Source organism: Lampetra fluviatilis, chromosome 82, assembly GCF_964198595.1.
Source record: "Lampetra fluviatilis chromosome 82, kcLamFluv1.1, whole genome shotgun sequence".
In the NCBI taxonomy this organism is placed as follows: domain Eukaryota; kingdom Metazoa; phylum Chordata; class Hyperoartia; order Petromyzontiformes; family Petromyzontidae; genus Lampetra; species Lampetra fluviatilis.
The window spans coordinates 705,362-724,735 of record NC_136356.1 but is presented as its reverse complement, the minus strand read 5'-3'; the positions used below and the strand labels follow the sequence as shown (position 1 = coordinate 724,735).

Here is a 19,374-nt window from a genome sequence, read left to right as displayed (position 1 = left end):
GCCTCGTGCTGTCTCTCTCTCTCTCCGCAGCTCCTCCTGGCAGCCACACCGCTGCCTCTAACACGCAGCCCTTCTGGCTGTCTCCTCTGCAGCTGCACACCACTCCGCAGCTTCCTCTTGTCTTCGGGGATGGCTCCCGATGGCCGTCGGTGCCCCCCCTCTTCTCACTCGCCCGCGTGGCCTCACTCTTTTCCGCTCACACCCCGACTGACTTCCCCTTCCGGTTTACCCGCTTAAGGACCCGAACCTTCCACCCACGTCACATGACTCCACCCCCCGTGACGTCACATCCGGAAGGTCGCTTACGCCCGCATTACATTAGCATCTACCGACCCTATAGTAGTAAGTGCACATATTGGGGCGGGGGGGGGGGCATGACACTTTGAAGAGATTACCTCAGCGTTGTGTTCATTTTTAACGCGAATGAGAATTCCCCCCCCCCTTCCACCAATGGCGTGTGTGCCCCCCAGTTAGCTTTGGCGTTCGCGGAGCAACGAAAGGAAATTCATAAATAATAATGAATAGCCCGAAATTGTTAATTTAACTACGTTAAAGTTGATGGATGGGAAAATGGAATAGCGCTGGCTCACCACGGGGCTCATGCCTATCTAAACCCTATGGTTTGCAAGCCAAATCCTTCGCAAGTTGCATCCACACACAGACAGACTGACAAAAAATTACGTTTATAGGCAAGATGTATATAACGTCAGAATCAACGTCTGGCAGAATCGATGTCAGAATCTTTATTGATACCCAAGAGAGGGAGGGGAAATCTGAAGATCTACAAGGCTCTTGTGCACAGATTGTGGTGAGTCTATGGGTCCCTGCGTGGTGAGTGTAGTTTGTGTGTGTGTATGTGTCGTGAGTCTAGTGAGTGTGATTCTAGTGTGTGCGAGTGTGTGTCTAGTGTGTGTGTGTGTGAGTCTAGTGTGTGCAAGTCTACTGTGTGTGAGTGTGCCGCAGGATCCGCTTCTCCTCCTCCACGAAGCTGGCGTCGCGGTTGGCCTGTCCCCGCTCTCGCTTCTTCCGCTCCCTCTCCTGGAAACTCTCGGCAGGCCGGGACGACGACAGCGATGAAGACGAGGAGGCGAGGAACCCAGGAGGAGGTGGAGCCGGCGTTTGATGCGACGAGGTGGAGGCGGCGGTGGAAGCCTCAACGTGGTCACCATCGGCGTCTCCCTTCACCACGACTTTGGCAGGCGCAGAGATGGGCGGGGAGAGAGTGGGGGAATTGATGTATTAGAGCACAAAAACATTCCCCGTGTGGCCTGTAATGGCCTGTAATGGACTGTTGGGGCCAGCGCTGTTCGCGAGGAGTAGCGCCCTATGAAGGCCGGCACTGTGGCACATGACAGGTGTGGGTGGCCAGCCCCACGCCTACTGCGCCAGTGGCGATGTTTACTAGACACACCAGGTACACTCATTTTGTGGCTGAGTTGACCTATGGGGGAGGCCCAGGACTGGTTCAGATGATTGTCACTGATGTTGGGCGCGAGCGGGAATCGAATTCGGGTCACCGGGTTCATAGTGCAGCGTTAGCGCTAACCGCTGCGCCGCCGCTCCCCACACAGACGCACACACGCACACACCTACTCACACACACTCAGTCTACATCACTATAGTACACCACACAGTGCAGTATACAGTACGCTATGGAGTACATAATACAGTACACTACACTCCTATATACTACACTATACGTACACTACTATTCACTACTATATACACTACACTACTATATACACTACACTATACACTACTGTACACTACACTATACACGACACTACTGTACACTCACGTTGTCATCTCGTACCGTCAGGTCGAGTACTACCTCTGGTGACATCCACGACCATCCACACTGCCGGTCTCTCGCTGCCCCTCGTAGCTGGGTGAGCGAGCAGAGCCAGTGGTGATCTTGAGGTCGTCAATCCACCTCCTCCCGGGGTCGACCTCTGCGCCCCCCCATACTACCCTCACCGTTCCCGAGCAGGACCGATGATTCCTCTTGTCCAGGTCCTCGCAACGTTGCCCAAAGTTTGTCCAGGTTCTGCTTCGCCAGTAAGAAGGGGGGGACCCCGATCTCCCTCAGGACGGATGGTGTTTGATATTTTAAGGTCCGTGGTATCGGCAGCATCGCTCGGCGTCCACGGCTCGCATCCATAAAGGGTAACAGGGGAGCTTTGAGAAGCCTCTTCTTGGCATTCATGGTAATGCCCCCTTGTCTCTCCATATCCGTATCCGATTGAGCTGTGGACGTGGCCATTCTACGGAGATCTGGCCGCCTTCCTCATCTCGTGGCTACACTCCCCATCTTTGGCAATCAGCGAGCCCGGGAGTACAAAGTTCTTCACGGCTTCGGTTGATTCATTGCCCAGGCCGGATAAGTCAAGCTGTTCTGTCGCCGTCACCTTCGCCTTTTGGCGTCGACCCTCAAGCCGTCGTCTGGTGGACTCTCTTCACACGTAATCCACGTCACTTCACGGGCCACACAAATAAAAAAAAAAAGCTTTGCTGTGGTCAATGCAGCAGAGGCACGGCTGCTGCCGGTATATTTTGTTTTTTGGGTTGGAGGGAGAAGAGCGCCTTGACAAAGGAATTTGCATATCCAGCTGAAATATACGCTGCCAAGCCTGGTGGTGTTCATTCAGACGCTGTCTTTCTGACAGACCTGTTCTTCACCTGATGGCTGCTTGCGTTGTGGCCGAAACGTCGTGAGAATTATCTTTTCATGTTTTATTTTTATTATTTTATTATTTCCATTCTACGTGACTTTACCGAAAGAACCAAGAAGATATAGGTGTACTAGTTCATAAACATCTGTCTGTCTTCGCCAGGCGAAATTTTTCAATGAATATAATAATTAACCTGATCATGATTTTGTTTGCAATGTTTATCAACGATCAGACACTAACATCTACGACATTGACGACTTGATTCGACTTCGTATAATTATTTAAAGTTGTGCCCATCGAAAGCCGCTCGATTTAAAGATTCAGTTCGTTTTGTTATTTGAGAAATAACAAAATGAATGAACGTAAACTACTCTATGAGGGAAAGCTCTCCTATATTTTACCATTATTGAATTATTTGAACATCATAAAATGCTGATTTTTTTCCATAAAAAAACGCTTGAATACGAAATCTCAAATACAATATAAAATATGGAACAATGGTTCTCGCTTTCATTTTAATTGCTGTTTAACGCTCTGTTAAACAAAACAAAACCCGTAATCTTATATTTTGAATGGTTTCTGAATGATACACACAGACGTGTTTATGGGGCACTTCAAATTGAGATTTGGGGACCTTAAATTAGAAAAAAAATCTCGGATTTTCAAAAATATCCTGTTGTTTAATCTTAATTTTGGAGCTTTCGTGACTGCAGGAATTATTCTTTGGTTCTTTCGGAAAGTCACGTATAAAGATAAAATAATAAATTAAATAATAGCATACGACGTTTCGATTGCAACACAAGCAATTATCATCAGGTATAATGAAATAGCAACATAAAATCTAACCAGAAAACTATAGACAGATATATAAGCAGACAGATATCACCAAGATACATAGAGAGAGCAACACAGGTACAGAGAGGGGGGATCGTCTCTGTGGGGTGGCCTTAAATAGACAGAGGGGGGCGGAGGCAGAGAAAGGGAGGGGTTAGAGAAAAAATTTACATGTCAATGAGTACGAAGAGACGCGTAGTAAAGTACGCAGGCTTGAACATTAGGAGAGAGGGAGAAAGAACACACTAAATTAAATACCAAATGTCAGCGTTCTACTTTGTTGGGAAAGTATGCTACAGCTTTTTCGAGACTACGTATGGACCGAGGTCTTTATTTTACACATGACGCTAAACACGTCCGGCCTCTGGGCCACTTGCCACTGGACCGAAATCTGTTGGCACTAAACTGTGGGCTGCATCTTAAAATAGCCTCATCTCCTGCCCCCTCCCCTCGATGAGCTCAATGGGGTCTGCCACTGACCCCCCCCCCCCCCCCGGGGGCTCTGTTGTTCGTTGGCTGCTCCTTCGGGGCTCAGCCAGCACATTTCATGCTCAGTCGCAGGAGGTTCTCTTTCGTACTTTCCCGCACCACATTGTTTCGTTAATCCTTTTGTCTACCGCATACCGCATCCCTGTCTATTCTCTCTTCTTCATATTCTTCTTCGTCTTCTCCTTCGTCTTCTCCTTCTCCATCTTCTTATTTTCCCTTCTTCATCTTCTCGTTCTTCTCCTTCTGGTTCTATTTCTCCTTCTGGTTCTACTTCTCCTTCTGGTTCTACTTCTCCTTCTGGTTCTACTTCTCCTTCTCGTTCTTCTCCTCCTCATTCTCCTCCTTCTCGTTCTTCGTCTTCTTCTCCTTCGTCTCCTTCTCCATCTTCTTATTTTCCCTTCTTCATCTTCTCGTTCTACTCCTTCTGGTTCTACTTCTCGTTCTACTCCTTCTGGTTCTACTTCTCCTTCTAGTTCTTCTCCTTCTCGTTCTTCTCCTTCTACTTCTCCTTCTCGTTCTTCTCCTCCTCGTTCTCCTCCTTCTCGTTCGTCTTCTTCTCCATCTTATTATTTTCCCTTCTTCTTCGTATTCTCCCTTCTCCTTCATATTTGTCGTGTTCTTCTTCTCCTTAACAATTCTCCCTTCATCTTCATCTTCTTCTTTGTCTTCGTATTCTTCCAGAATATCCTCCCAATGGCATTCTTAAGGCCACCTACTCCTGGGGTAAGACCTTCCAGCGACCTCTCTAAATTTCTTGAAGGAGTCCTCTCATCTCTTCCCGCTCCGCTGTCGTCTTCAGGCGTGAAGGGGGCTCCTCCGACGCATTCTTCTTCCTCACCTCTCCGTTGCTCGGTCGCCGCAATTCCACGTTCAATTACTCAACTTGCTCGAGGGGCTCTGCGCTCGCCCGTGGCCATTGTCTTCCCTGTTCTGTCGGCCATCACCGCTGCGTCTCGCGACAGACTTTTTTTTGCTCTCTTTCTCTCGGCTTTTTTAGCCGATGCGTTGCGGAAACTTTGAACACGCCCCGGTTCCCTTCTGTGTCTTACGTTTCCGGGTCGCGAATATTTTGCTGGCGAGTGGAACAGAAGTCGATTTGCCGTTGCCAGCGTCTGCGCGAACCTCCACCTCGTCGTGGGTTGACTCCGCCGGGTGGATGGAGCACACAAGCCCCTCCACTGCCACTACACTACTATACACTACACTATAAACTACACTACTATCCACTACACCACACTACTATACAATACACTACACTATAAACTACACTAATATACACTACACCACTATGCACTACACTATTAAACACTACACTGAACACTACACCACACACTAGACCAATATATACTTACACACTACACCACAAACGACACCACTATACACTTACACACTACACTATACACTTACACACTATGCCACACACTACACCACTATACACTTACACACTACACGGTACACTACGCCAAATGCCATTCCGAGACCAACCGACCCACCGACCGACCACCACCACCACCCCGCCCCGGTGCTCACCACCATCGTATCCATCCGTGCGGGTGCAGGAGGCGGCCTCCTTGGCCTTCTCTTCCTCGTCGTCGCGGTACATCTGGGACCAGCGCACGGCCAGGTCGGGCCCAGTGGGGGCTGCCCGCTTCACCGAGGCCGCGGCAGGGGAAGTCGCCGCCGGAGCACGGGCGGCGGTGGAGAGCCACGGCTTGAACTCTCGGGGGGGCTAGTAGGGGGGAGGGAGGGGTGGGTGAGTGGGTGGGTGAATGAGTGAGTGGGTGGGTGAGTGAATGAGTGAGTGGGTAGGTGGGTGAGTGTGTGGGTGAGTGAATGAGTGAGTGGGTGGGTGAGTGAATGAGTGAGTAGGTGGGTGAGTGTGTGGATGAGTGAGTGGGTGAGTGGGTAGGTGGGTGAGTGTTTGGGTGAGTGTCTACACTACACTATACACTATACTAAGCACTATACTAAAAAACTACTGCACTACACACTACACTATACCCTGGTACCAGGCTAGGTGCACCACCCCACCTCCTCAGGCCCTTTGACGGCCCGCCGCTCCCAGTCGATGTGTCCCCTGTAGGGGTTCTGCAAGAAGCTCGGCTCCAGCACGCGGCTCAACAGCACAGCGGGTGACGGGAGGCGGCCTAGACACACACGGTGACACACACACATACAGTGACACATACAACAACAACCGCCATTCGCCACTAAGTGGCGGTGACATCACCACGATGCTTGTGCCAGGCTATGTGCACCTTGAAGCCACGTGAAGTGTCGAACGCCCGCTGGTAGGAGGTCACGGGGCAGACCCAGATGCCACAGGTCGACTGACTGAGACGACTGGCTGACGCACCACATGTGCCCGCTACTGTGCCAACTTGCTGTGCTTTAGCCACCTGGCACTCCGCTCGTTGTTGTGAGCATTGCTCCTCCGCCCTCCGTTGTTGTTGGAGGGCGACTGCCTCCAACTCCCCAGTAGCGTCCTTCACGAGCCTCCTCCACAGAGGCCGATCTTGACACCGCTGGTACTAGTCATTAGCAAGTCCACTCAGCTCCACATCCTCCTGTACCACATCACTCCATCAGTCACGAAAACTTCAGATCTAGATTATGACTCCATCTCTTCTCCAGCCCGTGCCGCGCCCATTTCGCCCTCTCGATCCGGCTGAACAAAATCTGCTTAGACATGCGGTGGCTGGGCATGCGGGCTACATGGCCCAGCCAACGCAGCCTTGCCTGCTGGAGCTCACCGATGGGATTTTGTCCAGATCTTTCAAGGATTTGTGAGCTCCTCATGAAATCCACCCTGGTTAAACCCAGGATGGATCGTAGGCAGGCCAGCCTAAATATTTCTAACCGGCGGGGTCTAAGTTTCGCAAGAGTAGAGAAGGGAGGGCATGACCGTGGTCGAGAAGACATGAAACTTCGTGCGGAGCGACAGACCAGGTAGCTTCCACACAGCATTATGCAACCGATGAAAAGATAATGCCGCTCGACTGATTCGGAGTGAGACCTCTGTTGTTAAACCTATGCCGGTCATGAGCACACTGCCCAGGTATGGGAAACTCTCCACTCTCTTCACAACTGCCTTATCACCAATTGGGAGTTGTGGGGGTGGAGTGTCCAATGGTACAAAATACCCAGGCAGGTGCTTAGTTTTGGTCGGGCTGTTGGTAAGGCATCGCCTCTTAGTGACAAGCTCCAGGTTCAGCAGCAGCACCTCCAACTACTCCTCTGAGTGAGCAGCAATTACCAGATCATGGGCATACATAACATGGCTGAGCAATAGAGAGCCATCCCTTGACCGCACCCGGGCATCGATCAGCCTCCCATTGTACTGTACCAGATGGAAATTCCTCCGGTACAGCTATTGAAGGCTTTACGAACTACGCGGTCGAAATAGATGTTAAATAATGTGGGAGCCAGAGGACACCCCTGTCGCACCCCAAGTTGTACAGGGAATGGCTCCGACTCCCAGCCACGTAGTTTTACCTGGGCCCGGAAACCATCATGAAGGTCCTTAATGATCGTGAGCAGAGGGTCAGGGACTCTAAAAGCATGAAGAACAACCCAGAGCCCAGGCCTACTGATGGTATCAAAGGCCTTGACCAGGTCAATAAAGCAGAGATGTAGGTCTTGTTGGAATTCCCTACACCTCTGCTGTAGCAGACGGACAGAAAATATGGCATTTGTGCAGGACCGCCCTTTCCTGAAACCGCATTGGGGCTCCGCAAGCCTCTCCTCAGCGTGCCTAGCAAGGTGATGTTGAATAATCATTGCCAGGACCTTTCCCGGCACACTGAGTGAGATGCCCTTGTAGTTGTTACAGTCTGTGCAGTCCCCCTTCTTGAAGAGGGGGACCACAAGGGCATCCTTCCAGTCCTGCGGAACCCATCCAGTAGTCCAGACTGTTGTTATGTCATGTAGGGCAGTCTGTGCACAAACGCCACGTCATCTCTGCCCGGTGCTTTTCCTGGTCTCAGACTCTGGATCGCCTTCAGTACTTCCTCAACAGATGGCACCTTAGCCAGCCACTCACAGGGGGTGACTTCCTCCAATGTTTGAGGCAACGCAGCCTTGGCAGGGTCATCCCCACTTTTTCCCACATTGTTATCCAGGCTGAGGGATGTCCCCTCCCCCAGGACCTCACATAAATGCTCAGCAAATCTGCAAACCTGTTCCTGGGGGTCAGAGATTGGATCACTGTTCTTTCCCCTAATTATGGTAATAGGTGTGGCGCTGCAGGTAACCTTTTTGATGGAATTAAAGAGCGATTTGTGATCGCGGGCCATTGAGGCAGACTCCATCTCCTCAGCAACCAGTGACCACTACCCATCCTTGCAACGCCTCATGGCTCTCCGAACCTCAGAACGAAGGCTGCGATCCTCATTCTCCGACGTGGGATGCTGTAGCCGATGAGAGTGGGCCTGTCGCTTTTTCTCAGCCAGCTAGTACACCTCATGTCAGCCAGAGTCTCTGGGGAGGTCTGATTCGTGTACCCAAAGCAGCCATTGCAGCTGCATGAGCCACAGTCCTAAACCTCGCCCATTTACCCTCGGCATCAGGAGGAGTGGGGGACGATGCCAATCCCAGCTGCAAGCTATTGTGAAATTCCCGCTTGCAACTTTCATCAGCTAGCTGAGACCAGGCCACTAAGGGTTTGAATGGGGCCCTGGGTGTACACCCACAACCGGAGTGGAAGAATGGCAGGTGCATCTTACAGATGACAAGCCGATGATCAGTGGGCAGATCAGCTCCACCGTAGGTCCTGGTGTCAAGGACATGGGCCCGCATCTGCTGTTCCATCAGTACCTAGTCCAATAAATGTTATTTGCTTGGACCCAGCATGCATCCATAATGTTGCGTGGATGCACCGATGCCAGAAAAGCATGTTGGTAATTACAAGCCCATGGGCCGCACCAAAGTCTAGTAGCCTCCTACAGTTGTTATTGAGCTGGTCTGGCCTATGCCTTCCAATCATTCCCGACCAGGTGCCAGCATCATGATCAACTCGGGCATTGAAGTCAAGATGACTCTATCCCGAGGGGCCACTTTAGCTTGCACCTGTGACAGGAGGTCATAGAAGGCATCTGACTCATTGGTCTTGCGTGCATCCGTGTTCATCTTCGGTGGGGGCATAAGCAACCACCACCACCATTCCTAACCTCGTAGACACAGACAGACACAAACAGACACACATACATAGGAGCAATTGCTGTTAGTAGCACATACACAGTGCGCTCACCACTGCACCACCACTCCCCACTCACACACACACACAGTGCGCTAACCACTGCACCACCGCTCCCCACTCACACACACAGTGCGCTAACCACTGCACCACCACTTCCCACTCACACACACACAGTGTGCTAACCACTGCACCACCACTCCCCACACACACACACAGTGCTCTAACCACTGCACCACCACTCCCCACTCATATGCAGTGCGCTAACCACTGCACCACCACTCCCCACACACACACAGTGCGCTAATCACTGCACCACCACTCCCCACTCACACAGTGCGCTAACCACTGCACCACCACTCCCCACTCACACAGTGCGCTAACCACTGCACCACCGCTCCCCACTCACACACACAAAGTGCGCTAACCACTGCACCACCACTCCCCACTCACACAGTGCGCTAACCACTGCGCCACCACTCTCCACTCACACACACACAGTGCGCTAACCACTGCACCACTACTCCCCACTCACACACAGTGCGCTAACCACTGCACCACTACTCCCCACTCACACACAGTGCGCTAACCACTGCGCCACCACTCTCCACTCACACACACACAGTGCGCTAACCACTGCACCACCACTCCCCACTCACACAGTGCGCTAACCACTGCGCCACCACTCTCCACTCACACACACACAGTGCGCTAACCACTGCACCACTACTCCCCACTCACACACAGTGCGCTAACCACTGCACCACTACTCCCCACTCACACACAGTGCGCTAACCACTGCGCCACCACTCTCCACTCACACACACACAGTGCGCTAACCACTGCACCACCACTACCCACTCACACAGTGCGCTAACCACTGCACCACCACTCCCCACACACTGCGCTAACCACTGCATCACCACTCCCCACTCACACACACAGTGCGCTAACCACTCCACCCCCACTCCCCACTCCCACACACACAGTGCGCTAACCACTGCACCACCACTCCCCACTCACACACAGTGCGCTAACCACTGCACCACCACTCCCCACTCACACACACAGTGCGCTAACCACTGCACCACCACTCCCCACTCACATACAGTGTGCTTACCACTGTACCACCACTCTCCACTCACACAGTGCGCTAACCACTGCGCCACCACTCTCCACTCACACACACACAGTGCGCTAACCACTGCACCACTACTCCCCACTCACACACAGTGCGCTAACCACTGCACCACTACTCCCCACTCACACACAGTGCGCTAACCACTGCGCCACCACTCTCCACTCACACACACACAGTGCGCTAACCACTGCACCACCACTCCCCACTCACACAGTGCGCTAACCACTGCGCCACCACTCTCCACTCACACACACACAGTGCGCTAACCACTGCACCACTACTCCCCACTCACACACAGTGCGCTAACCACTGCACCACTACTCCCCACTCACACACAGTGCGCTAAGCACTGCGCCACCACTCTCCACTCACACACACACAGTGCGCTAACCACTGCACCACCACTCCCCACTCACACAGTGCGCTAACCACTGCACCACCACTCCCCACACACTGCGCTAACCACTGCATCACCACTCCCCACTCACACACACAGTGCGCTAACCACTCCACCCCCACTCCCCACTCCCACACACACAGTGCGCTAACCACTGCACCACCACTCCCCACTCACACACAGTGCGCTAACCACTGCACCACCACTCCCCACTCACACACACAGTGCGCTAACCACTGCACCACCACTCCCCACTCACATACAGTGTGCTTACCACTGTACCACCACTCGCCACTCACATACACAGTGCACTAACCACTGCACCACCACTCCCCACTCACACAGTGCGCTAACCACTGCACCACCACTCCCCACTCACACACACAGTGCGCTAACCACTGCACCCCCACTCCCACAGTGCGCTAACCACTGCACCACCACTCCCCACTCATACACACACAGTGCACTAACCACTGCACCACCACTCCCCACTCACATACAGTGTGCAAACCACTGCACCACCACTCCCCACTCACACACACAGTGCGCTAACCACTACACCACCACTCCCCACACACACACACACACAGTGCGCTAACCACTACACCACCACTCCCCACTCACATACAGTGTGCTAACCACTGCACCACCACTCCCCACTCACACACACACAGTGCGCTAACCACTGTACCACCACTCCCCACTCACATACAGTGTGCTCACCACTGCACCACCACTCCCCACTCACACAGTGCGCTAACCACTGCACCACCACTCCCCACTCACATACAGTGTGCTAACCACTGGACCACCACTCCCCACTCACACACACAGTGCGCTAACCACTACACCACCACTCCCCACTCACACACACAGTGCGCTAACCACTGCACCACCACTCCCCACTCACATACAGTGTGCTAACCACTGTACCACCACTCTCCACTCACATACACAGTGCACTAACCACTGCACCACCACTCCCCACTCACACAGTGCGCTAACCACTGCACCACCACTCCCCACTCACACACAGAGTGCGCTAACCACTGCACCCACACTCCCACAGTGCGCTAACCACTGCACCACCACTCCCCACTCACACACACAAAGTGCGCTAACCACTGCACCACCACTCCCCACTCACACAGTGCGCTAACCACTGCGCCACCACTCTCCACTCACACACACACAGTGCGCTAACCACTGCACCACTACTCCCCACTCACACACAGTGCGCTAACCACTGCACCACTACTCCCCACTCACACACAGTGCGCTAACCACTGCGCCACCACTCTCCACTCACACACACACAGTGCGCTAACCACTGCACCACCACTCCCCACTCACACAGTGCGCTAAACACTGCACCACCACTCCCCACACACTGCGCTAACCACTGCATCACCACTTGTCGTGCGCCTTTTGGCGTCATCTGGTCCAACCCATGTGAGACTAGGCTCTAAGGAAAGCTGTCTCGGGTGTGGACCAATCAACTTCAAGGACAGTGCACATTATCAGAGTTATGTTCTTTTGTTTGTATTATGACTGCAGGTATTGCGGTCTATGCAAACATGACTCCTTGTAAAAAGGTGTCAGTTTTGTTGCCAGATAGAAGGGTAAAAAAAAAAACAATTATCATATTTTTACTGGCAAATGAGATTCCCATAGTGCATCACCACTCCCCACTCACACACACAGTGCGCTAACCACTCCACCCCCACTCCCCACTCCCACACACACAGTGCGCTAACCACTGCACCACCACTCCCCACTCACACACAGTGCGCTAACCACTGCACCACCACTCCCCACTCACACACACAGTGCGCTAACCACTGCACCACCACTCCCCACTCACATACAGTGTGCTTACCACTGTACCACCACTCTCCACTCACATACACAGTGCACTAACCACTGCACCACCACTCCCCACTCACACAGTGCGCTAACCACTGCACCACCACTCCCCACTCACACACACAGTGCGCTAACCACTGCACCCCCACTCCCACAGTGCGCTAACCACTGCACCACCACTCCCCACTCATACACACACAGTGCACTAACCACTGCACCACCACTCCCCACTCACATACAGTGTGCTAACCACTGCACCACCACTCCCCACTCACACACACAGTGCGCTAACCACTACACCACCACTCCCCACACACACACACAGTGCGCTAACCACTACACCACCACTCCCCACTCACATACAGTGTGCTAACCACTGCACCACCACTCCCCACTCACACACACACAGTGCGCTAACCACTGTACCACCACTCCCCACTCACATACAGTGTGCTCACCACTGCACCACCACTCCCCACTCACACAGTGCGCTAACCACTGCACCACCACTCCCCACTCACATACAGTGTGCTAACCACTGGACCACCACTCCCCACTCACACACACAGTGCGCTAACCACTACACCACCACTCCCCACTCACACACACAGTGCGCTAACCACTGCACCACCACTCCCCACTCACATACAGTGTGCTAACCACTGTACCACCACTCTCCACTCACATACACAGTGCACTAACCACTGCACCACCACTCCCCACTCACACAGTGCGCTAACCACTGCACCACCACTCCCCACTCACACACAGAGTGCGCTAACCACTGCACCCACACTCCCACAGTGCGCTAACCACTGCACCACCACTCCCCACTCACACACAGTGCTCTAACCACTGCACCACCACTCCCCACTCACACACTGCGCTAACCACTGCACCACCACTCCCCACTCACATACAGTGTGCTAACCACTGCACCACCACTCCCCACTCACAAACACAGTGCGCAAACCACTGCACCCCCACTCCCACAGTGCGCTAACCACTGCACCACCACTCCCCACTCATACACACACAGTGCACTAACCACTGCACCACCACTCCCCACTCACATACAGTGTGCTAACCACTGCACCACCACTCCCCCCACACACACACAGTGCGCTAACCACTACACCACCACTCCCCACTCACACACACAGTGCGCTAACCACTACACCACCACTCCCCACTCACACACACACACACAGTGCGCTAACCACTACACCACCACTCCCCACTCACATACAGTGTGCTAACCACTGCACCACCACTCCCAACTCACACACACACAGTGCGCTAACCACTGTACCACCACTCCCCACTCACATAAAGTGTGCTGACCACTGCACCACCACTCCCCACTCACACAGTGCGCTAACCACTGCACCACCACTCCCCACTCACATACAGTGTGCTAACCACTGGACCACCACTCCCCACTCACACACAGTGCGCTAACCACTACACCACCACTCCCCACTCACACACACAGTGCGCTAACCACTGCACCACCACTCCCCACTCACATACAGTGTGCTAACCACTGTACCACCACTCTCCAATCACATACACAGTGCACTAACCATTGCACCACCACTCCCCACTCACACAGTGCGCTAACCACTGCACCACCACTCCCCACTCAAACAGTGCGCTAACCACTGGACCACCACTCCCCACTCACACACAGTGCGCTAACCACTGGACCACCACTCCCCACTCACACACAGTGCTCTAACTACTGCACCACCACTCCCCACTCACACACTGCGCTAACCACTGCACCACCACTCCCCACTCACATACAGTGTGCTAACCACTGCCCCACCACTCCCCACTCACACACACACACAGTGCTCTAACCACTGCACCACCACTCCCCACTCACACACACAGTGCGCTAACCACTGCACCCCCACTCCCACAGTGCGCTAACCACTGCACCACCACTCCCCACTCATACACACACAGTGCACTAACCACTGCACCACCACTCCCCACTCACACACTGCGCTAACCACTGCACCACCACTCCCCACTCACATACAGTGTGCTAACCACTGCACCACCACTCCCCACTCACAAACACAGTGCGCAAACCACTGCACCCCCACTCCCACAGTGCGCTAACCACTGCACCACCACTCCCCACTCATACACACACAGTGCACTAACCACTGCACCACCACTCCCCACTCACATACAGTGTGCTAACCACTGCACCACCACTCCCCCCACACACACACAGTGCGCTAACCACTACACCACCACTCCCCACTCACACACACAGTGCGCTAACCACTACACCACCACTCCCCACTCACACACACACACAGTGCGCTAACCACTACACCACCACTCCCCACTCACATACAGTGTGCTAACCACTGCACCACCACTCCCAACTCACACACACACAGTGCGCTAACCACTGTACCACCACTCCCCACTCACATAAAGTGTGCTGACCACTGCACCACCACTCCCCACTCACACAGTGCGCTAACCACTGCACCACCACTCCCCACTCACATACAGTGTGCTAACCACTGGACCACCACTCCCCACTCACACACAGTGCGCTAACCACTACACCACCACTCCCCACTCACACACACAGTGCGCTAACCACTGCACCACCACTCCCCACTCACATACAGTGTGCTAACCACTGTACCACCACTCTCCAATCACATACACAGTGCACTAACCATTGCACCACCACTCCCCACTCACACAGTGCGCTAACCACTGCACCACCACTCCCCACTCACACACACACACAGTGCTCTAACCACTGCACCACCACTCCCCACTCACACACACAGTGCGCTAACCACTACACCACCACTCCCCACATAAAGTGTGCTGACCACTGCACCACCACTCCCCACTCACACAGTGCGCTAACCACTGCACCACCACTCCCCACTCACATACAGTGTGCTAACCACTGGACCACCACTCCCCACTCACACACAGTGCGCTAACCACTACACCACCACTCCCCACTCACACACACAGTGCGCTAACCACTGCACCACCACTCCCCACTCACATACAGTGTGCTAACCACTGTACCACCACTCTCCAATCACATACACAGTGCACTAACCATTGCACCACCACTCCCCACTCACACAGTGCGCTAACCACTGCACCACCACTCCCCACTCACACAGTGCGCTAACCACTGGACCACCACTCCCCACTCACACACAGTGCGCTAACCACTGGACCACCACTCCCCACTCACACACAGTGCTCTAACTACTGCACCACCACTCCCCACTCACACACTGCGCTAACCACTGCACCACCACTCCCCACTCACATACAGTGTGCTAACCACTGCACCACCACTCCCCACTCACACACACACACAGTGCTCTAACCACTGCACCACCACTCCCCACTCACACACACAGTGCGCTAACCACTGCACCCCCACTCCCACAGTGCGCTAACCACTGCACCACCACTCCCCACTCATACACACACAGTGCACTAACCACTGCACCACCACTCCCCACTCACATACAGTGTGCTAACCACTGCACCACCACTCCCCCCACACACACACAGTGCGCTAACCACTACACCACCACTCCCCACTCACACACACAGTGCGCTAACCACTACACCACCACTCCCCACTCACACACACACACAGTGCGCTAACCACTACACCACCACTCCCCACTCACATACAGTGTGCTAACCACTGCACCACCACTCCCCACTCACACACACACAGTGCGCTAACCACTGTACCACCACTCCCCACTCACATACAGTGTGCTAACCACTGCACCACCACTCCCCACTCACACAGTGCGCTAACCACTGCACCACCACTCCCCACTCACATACAGTGTGCTAACCACTGGACCACCACTCCCCACTCACACATTGCGCTAACCACTGCACCACCACTCCCCACTCACACAGTGCGCTAACCACTGGACCACCACTCCCCACTCACACACAGTGCGCTAACCACTACACCACCACTCCCCACTCACACACACAGTGCGCTAACCACTGCACCACCACTCCCCACTCACATACAGTGTGCTAACCACTGTACCACCACTCTCCACTCACATACACAGTGCACTAACCATTGCACCACCACTCCCCACTCACACAGTGCGTTAACCACTGCACCACCACTCCCCACTCACATACAGTGTGCTAACCACTGGACCACCACTCCCCACTCACACACAGTGCGCTAACCACTACACCACCACTCCCCACTCACACACACAGTGCGCTAACCACTGCACCACCACTCCCCACTCACATACAGTGTGCTAACCACTGTACCACCACTCTCCACTCACATACAGTGTGCTAACCACTGTACCACCACTCTCCACTCACATACACAGTGCACTAACCATTGCACCACCACTCCCCACTCACACAGTGCGCTAACCACTGCACCACCACTCCCCACTCACATACAGTGTGCTAACCACTGGACCACCACTCCCCACTCACACACAGTGCGCTAACCACTACACCACCACTCCCCACTCACACACACAGTGCGCTAACCACTGCACCCCCACTCCCACAGTGCGCTAACCACTGCACCACCACTCACCACTCACACACAGTGCTCTAACCACTGCACCACCACTCCCCACTCACACACTGCGCTAACCACTGCACCACCACTCCCCACTCACATACAGTGTGCTAACCACTGCACCACCACTCCCCACTCACACACACACACAGTGCGCTAACCACTGCACCACCACTCCCCACTCACACACACAGTGCGCTAACCACTGCACCACCACTCCCCACTCACACAGTGCGCTAACCACTGCACCACCACTCCCCACTCACACACACAGTGCGCTAACCACTGCACCCCCACAGTGCGCTAACCACTGCACCACCACTCCCCACACACATACAGTGTGCTAACCACTGCACCACCACTCCCCACTCACACAGTGCGCTAACCACTGCACCACCACTCCCCACTCACATACAGTGTGCTAACCACTGCACCACCACTCCCCACTCACACACACAGTGCGCTAACCACTGCACCCCCACAGTGCGCTAACCACTGCACCACCACTCCCCACACACATACAGTGTGCTAACCACTGCACAACCACTCCCCACTCACACACAGTGCGCTAACCACTGCACCACCACTCCCCACTCACACAGTGCGCTAACCACTGCACCACCACTCCCCACTCACACAGTGCGCTAACCACTGCACCACCACTCCCCACTCACACACACAGTGCACTAACCACTGCACCACCACTCCCCACTCACACACTGCGCTAACCACTGCACCACCACTCCCCACTCTCACACACAGTGCGCTAACCACTGCACCACCACTCCCCACTCACATACAGTGTGCTAACCACTGCACCACCACTCCCCACTGACACACAGTGCGCTAACCACTGCACCACCACTCCCCACTCACACACAGTGCGCTAACCACTGCACCACCACTCCCCACTCACACAGTGCGCTAACCACTGCACCACCACTCCCCACTCACACACAGTGCGCTAACCACTGCACCACCACTCCCCACTCACACACACAGTGTGCTAACCACTGCACCACCACTCCCCACTCACACACAGTGCGCTAACCACTGCACCACCACTCACATACAGTGTGCTAACCACTGCACCACCACTCCCCACTCACATACAGTGTGCTAACAACTGCACCACCGCTCCCCACTCTCACACACAGTGTGCTAACAACTGCACCACCACTCCCCACTCACACACAGTGCGCTAACAACTGCACCACCACTCCCCACTCACACACAGTGCGCTAACCACTGCACCACCACTCCCCACTCACACACACACAGTGCGCTAACAACTGCACCACCGCTCTGTGTACCTCCACCATCACCACCACCTCCCCTCTGCTCCGTGCAGAGCCGTTTCGCTCCACCGCCACCGCCTCCTCCTGCACCTCCTCCTCGTCCACCCTCCTCCTCGTCGCTGCTGCTCCCGTCGCTGTCGTTGGAGGAGGCGGCCAAGACGAAGAATGACAGCGGGTCAGGCAGCTCGCCCGCCATTGCAGGCCGCAAGTGGCGATGTCGGTGGTGAGGAAGACGACGACCTCATGAATATTCATGAGGTCGTTACTATTAATGACGTTTGGGAACCGGTTCCCCATCTCTTAACATTGCCCATAGACTTCCTATGAGAACCGGTTCTCTATTTCTTAACATGGCCCAACAACTTCCTATGGCCCCATGTTAATAGATAGGGAACCCGCTCCCTATCTCTTAACCTTGCGCATACATATTCTTGGTTCTTTCGGTAAAGTCACGTAGAAGGGAACCAATAAAATAATAATAAAATTTGGCCATAAACTTCTAATGGGAACCGGTTCGCTATCTCTTAACATGGCCAATTGACTTCCTATGGGAACCGGTTCCCCATCTCTTAACATGGCCCCATGTTAACAGATATGGAACTAGTTCCCTATTTATTAACATGGCCCATAGAAGGGAAGTAATAAAATAATTAAAATAAAACATAATAAAATAATTCTCACGACGTTTCGGCCACAACGCAAGCAGCCGTCCTCAGGTGAAAACCAGGTCTGTCGAGGCGACAGCGTCTGAATGAAACAGCACACGAGCTTGGAGCATGTATATAAGCTGGGCGCCTTGACAAAGGAATTTGCATATCAAGAGGAATTTAGAATATTTATGGGACATGCAGGAATGTGATTAGTACTACATATGCATGTG

The 19,374-nt window shown here is 53.8% G+C and overlaps 1 protein-coding gene across 1 annotated transcript; it reads right to left on the bottom strand.

Moving 5' to 3' along the window:
* Positions 1–629: 629 nt before the first annotated feature.
* C82H1orf52 (chromosome 82 C1orf52 homolog) lies at positions 630–18,725 on the bottom strand. Its single transcript, XM_078884329.1, has 4 exons — positions 18,510–18,725; positions 6,027–6,142; positions 5,526–5,724; positions 630–1,190 (listed from the first exon to the last, which is right to left on the bottom strand). The coding sequence occupies exons 1-4, from the start codon at positions 18,688–18,690 to the stop codon at positions 940–942; spliced, it is 747 nt and encodes a 248-aa protein (XP_078740455.1). The 5' UTR covers positions 18,691–18,725; the 3' UTR covers positions 630–939.
* Between the last annotated feature and the right edge of the window lie 649 nt (positions 18,726–19,374).